This window comes from Myotis davidii, unplaced genomic scaffold, assembly GCF_000327345.1.
Source record: "Myotis davidii unplaced genomic scaffold, ASM32734v1 scaffold1134, whole genome shotgun sequence".
Lineage (NCBI taxonomy): Eukaryota > Metazoa > Chordata > Mammalia > Chiroptera > Vespertilionidae > Myotis > Myotis davidii.
In genome coordinates, this window is record NW_006286229.1 from 790,508 (window position 1) to 794,945 (window position 4,438).

Below are 4,438 nucleotides of genomic sequence, written 5' to 3' on the forward strand. Positions count from 1 at the left end.
CCGTATCCCTTGCCTCTCACTGTCCCCTTTCACCATCAGCCCCTCCCATCCCTGTCCCCGTCCTCTGTCCCCGTCCTCTGTCTCTGTCCTCAGCCCTGTCTCTGTCCCTATCCTCTTGGCTGTTTCTTCACCAGCTACCTCCTCCTCCCAGTCTCTCTCTCTCTCTCTCTCTCTCTCTCTCTCCAGCCCGGTCTTCAGCTGTCAGCTGTTGCTATGCACTGATGCTGTGGCTGAGGTTGTGGTATGACCCACACCTCGACAGCTAGAGATAGGGACAAGCAAAGAGATAGGAACAAACAGAGATAGGAACAAGGAGAGAGATGGAGACAAGCGAAGAGACAGAGAGGCGCACACCCTGAGACACCCACACGGATACACCCAGCCATGCACACAGAGGCAGGCCGCAGCAGGGAGGTGAGCGCACAGGAGAGTGAAACACACGCACGCAGAGGCCAGAACACGCTAGGCACACGGACACAGAGGGACACAGCTGGCGTACACCCACTCGGGAGCATACACAGACAGAGACAAATGCAGTTGCACCAAGAGACAAGTACATCCCCCAGGTGTTCAGAGCCTACCCTGCCTCCTTGCCTTGGCAGAGAGGCAAGCGTCCGGACAGAGATGGACACACAGGTGTACGTTGGCACTGCCAGCCCAGAAGACAAGCCCGGTGCTACAAACAGGTAGATATAGGGATGTGACAGACACTCACACAAAAGATCAGGGAGGCTGAGAAGATGAGGCAGGCAGCCAGCCGGGGGCAGGAATCTGGGTGCAAGAGGAACAGAGAGGAGAAAGGGGAGGGGTGGCCAGGCCGGCGGCTCCAAGGCTCCAACCAGAATCCTGAGCCCAGGGGTGTGGCAACAGTGGGCACACTATGGCCTTGGGTGCCCAGGACAGATGCCCATCACCAGAGTCTTGATCTGGAACCCAGACCCACCCCTTCTAACCTCCTTTTGCTACAATCTCAGGTTGCCCCCTTCTCTCTCCAGACACACACACACACACACACACACACACACACACACACGCCACTCCCTCCCTTCTCTGGGTCTTTGCCTGTCCCTGTATTTCTCCATCTCTGTATCTCGTCTCTCATTCTGTCTATATCACCTCTGCCCCTGGTTCTGCCCGTTTCTCCCTCCTGCTAGACCCTCTCCTTGCTGTTCCTAGGGGTGGGGGCAGAGAGAGGATGCTGACTGGAGGGGTGTGCCTTCCAAGCCGCAGCTGGGGGCCCCTCTCGCTTTGCCCAGGATCTTGAGGCGACAGGCAGAGAATCAGTGGCTCCCCGGGGGCGCCAGATGTACGGCTGGCAGAGGGAGCGAGTGAGGGGGTGGGGCTGGTGGTGGTGTGGTGGGGGAGCAGGCGGGGCGCAGGGGGAGCAGAAGCGCTGGGGGAGGGAGAGGAGCCGCTGGCGGAGGGTGGAGGGGGTGTGGCAGAATAGCCCCTGGGAAGAAAGGGAGAAGCTGGGCTGGGGTCCGCCCGCAGGTGCATAATTAGTGTGTGTTGGGGAGGGGGCTGTGCTGGGCTTCAAGATGAGCAGCTCCGCAGGAGTACATGCGCCACCTGGTGGACAGATGGGTGCACAAACTTCCCTCTCAAAGATCAAGGACGCCCCTTCTCAGCAGGATCCCTCTGCCCTTGGCCCTTTGGGGAGATGGGGCAGTGGAAGCTCTCAGAGGTGGCTTGGAGGCCGAGGTTGGAGGTGAGATCGCAGAGGTAAGAAGGAAGGGGAACGAAAAGCAATGCTCCCCCTTTGGGAGTTGGGTAAGGGGCCTCCGCAGCCACCCTAAGCTCCTATTTCCTGTTGAGGGGAGAGTGGGACTCAGTGTAAAGCTGTGTGACCTGCAAGACGTCCCCTTCTCGGGTCAGGGGTTGAAGTAGACCGGGGACCCCTTGATTGTAGTTGTCCTTTCCTGTCCACCCTGGGACGTCTAAACTGATGGATAAACTAGGTCTGTCGGTGGCCCTCAGGGCCTGGCACACTGGTTTTCCCTGCTCTCACTCCAGGACCCCCTTCTCCTGAACCCAGGGTTCTACTCTTGGCATCTGATTAGCTGGTCTCCATGACATGTGAGATGGTAGCGCTTTAGGAACACCTTCAGGCAGAGAGCTGTATGGGACCACGCTGAAGGATCGGAAAGCCCCGCGCAAACCTAGTGTGTTCATTTCTCACGGTGGGACTTCTCACGGTGGGGATCATTTGGGTAGGGGTGGTGGTGTCCCATAAAAGTGACGGTGCAGAGAAACAGATCTTGGAGTTAGTATCCCAGAGCCAAGAGAGGTGAAGCCACCTGCTCGAGGCCACACACCGGGAGAAGCAGACCTTTCTTGTCAAGTCCAGTGTCACCCCCTTCTCCTGCCCCTGCCGGGGGTGGGGGGGGAAAGCAAGAAAGCACAGCCCAGTTCCCAGAATCTCACACTCATAGGTAGGTAGACACAAGTGGATTTTTTTTCTTTTCTTTTCTTTTTTTTTTCTTTTTTACAATTTTATTTATAACAATATCTGTTATTTAGTTGTAAAGGAATTCAGCAAAAATTATTAAAACGTTCCTGTCCCCAAAACGGGGCTGCCCGCTTGCCCTTCCTTGGTGGGCCCCACCTCCTCCCCAGGGGAGGGGAGTCTGAGGGACTGTTTGCCAAAGTCTCCAGCCCTGGGAGCCATGTGGGGGCACTGGAGATGGGGTGCCTGTCTGGGAGGGGTACTGAGCGTGGCCATCTCAAGGCTGCCCCTAGAATGAGGGCTGGGGGCATGGGATGCATGCCCCAAGAACTAAAAAACTCCATCCTTCCCTTCCTACCTCAGCCAGAGCCAAATCCCCCAGACAGGGGCAGCGAAGGACTCTCCGCCCCAGAATCAGCCCTCGGGGAGCCGGGAGGGTAAAGGGGGGACCGCAGGGAGAGCCCTGACAAAGTGTCTTGACCAGGAAGGGGAGGCGGCACCACCAGCTCTCCCAGTGGAGGTGCATTTTGGTGGGAAGAAGGGAGGTGGGGGTCCCTCATACCTGTGAGCCAAAGGAGCCCCCGGAGCGCTCCATGCCCCCCTCCCCGAAGGCAGCACTGGGGGGTGGGGGAGTGCTGAGGAGTGGGCAGGAAGGAGAAGAATGAAAAGACATAATACTGTGCTCGCTCGCTTGCTCACTCACATATAAAAAGTAATTCCTTCATTTTTACATTTATACATCCCGGCAGGCCGGGGAGGGCTGGCGGGCAGGAGGGGCTCACGGAAGGACTTCTCTGGCAGGGGCAGGAGGCTCTCGGGGAGTCCGACGGGGCAGGGCCGGGCCTATGCCAAAGGGTCCCCTATCTCATCCTCAGGGCCCCGGCCCAGGAGTTCTCTCTTCTCATCCGTGCTGGCCAGGGAGTGGCGGCTGCCGTGGCCCCCCATGTAGAGTGTGGCGTACACGGGGTTGGTGAAGTTGGTGGGCTGTAAGGTGACAGAGGGTTCCGGTGGGACTCAGAGGCTGGGCTCTATGGCCTTGGTATCCCACCCCCCAAACACCCATGGCATCCCACCCACAGCCTCTTCTCCCTGCCCAGGCAGCCGCCTCCTGTCCTCCCAGCCCACCTTGTCAGGGTCCAGGGCAAAGTCAGCATCCAGGAGGCCTCCCACATCATCAGGCTCCCCGCCTTCGTACATCTTGTAGGTAGGGTTCCCGATCTCCACGTTCATGGCCCCGTTGGTCATCCGCTGGTGCTGGAAGCCCTTAGCCCTGGGGAGAGGCAGGAGCACAGGGGGCAGGGATTCTAGAGGTGTCAGGCGAGGGTGGTAATGACTAGAATTTCCCAGACTCCCCATAACTCACCCCCGGACTCGCCGCTTGTACCAGAATACCACTCCCGCTACCAGAAGCAGCAGTAGCAGCAACAGCAGAGGGATTAGGATGGAGGCCATATCTAGAGGGGAGCAGATGGGAAACAGTTCAAAAGGCCCAGGAAGCAAGCCCACCCCAACCCCCCCCCGCCAATTCCAGGTCCCGGCAGCCATGCCTCCCCACCCCCTGCCACCTACGTGCAGGCTGCTGTTGGCTGACCACTTGCTCTTCACACCGGGGTCCTGCCATGTGGGGTGGGCACCTGCAGACAGAAGGGCAGAGCTGAGCAGGCACGACTTCGAGCCATGGCTGCCAGGGAGATAGAGTAGGGCCATGGGATTCTGATGGTCCCACTGAGATTTGGGGAAGGGGAGGATCTAGGCCTGGGTGAGGCTCAGGCCCAACTCACTGGCACTCAGGCATCATTTTGCTGTTCATGGTGCAGGAACCACCATTGCTGCAGTGGCCAACGCAGGTCAGACAGCTGGGGGCCACCCGACCATCCGTGCAGCTGCAAGAAGAAGTGAGATGCTGGACAGGGCTGGTAGAGGGGTGTCTGAGAGGCTGGGGCAGGGGCAGGGCTGGTAGAGGGGTGTCTGAGAGGCTGGGGCGGCGCAGGG

The 4,438-nt window shown here is 58.9% G+C and overlaps 1 protein-coding gene across 1 annotated transcript in view; it reads right to left on the bottom strand.

Moving 5' to 3' along the window:
• Positions 1-2,470: 2,470 nt before the first annotated feature.
• Positions 2,471-4,438, bottom strand: part of LRP1 (LDL receptor related protein 1) — an 86,951-nt gene continuing 84,983 nt past the window's right edge. The window contains exons 75-79 of the mRNA XM_015559767.1: positions 4,228-4,329; positions 4,016-4,080; positions 3,810-3,900; positions 3,572-3,716; positions 2,471-3,430 (exon numbers count right to left, since the gene is read on the bottom strand). Of these exons, the coding sequence (XP_015415253.1) occupies positions 3,290-3,430; positions 3,572-3,716; positions 3,810-3,900; positions 4,016-4,080; positions 4,228-4,329 (544 nt within the window). The 3' untranslated portion in view covers positions 2,471-3,289. The remainder of the gene's footprint in view (positions 3,431-3,571; positions 3,717-3,809; positions 3,901-4,015; positions 4,081-4,227; positions 4,330-4,438) is intronic.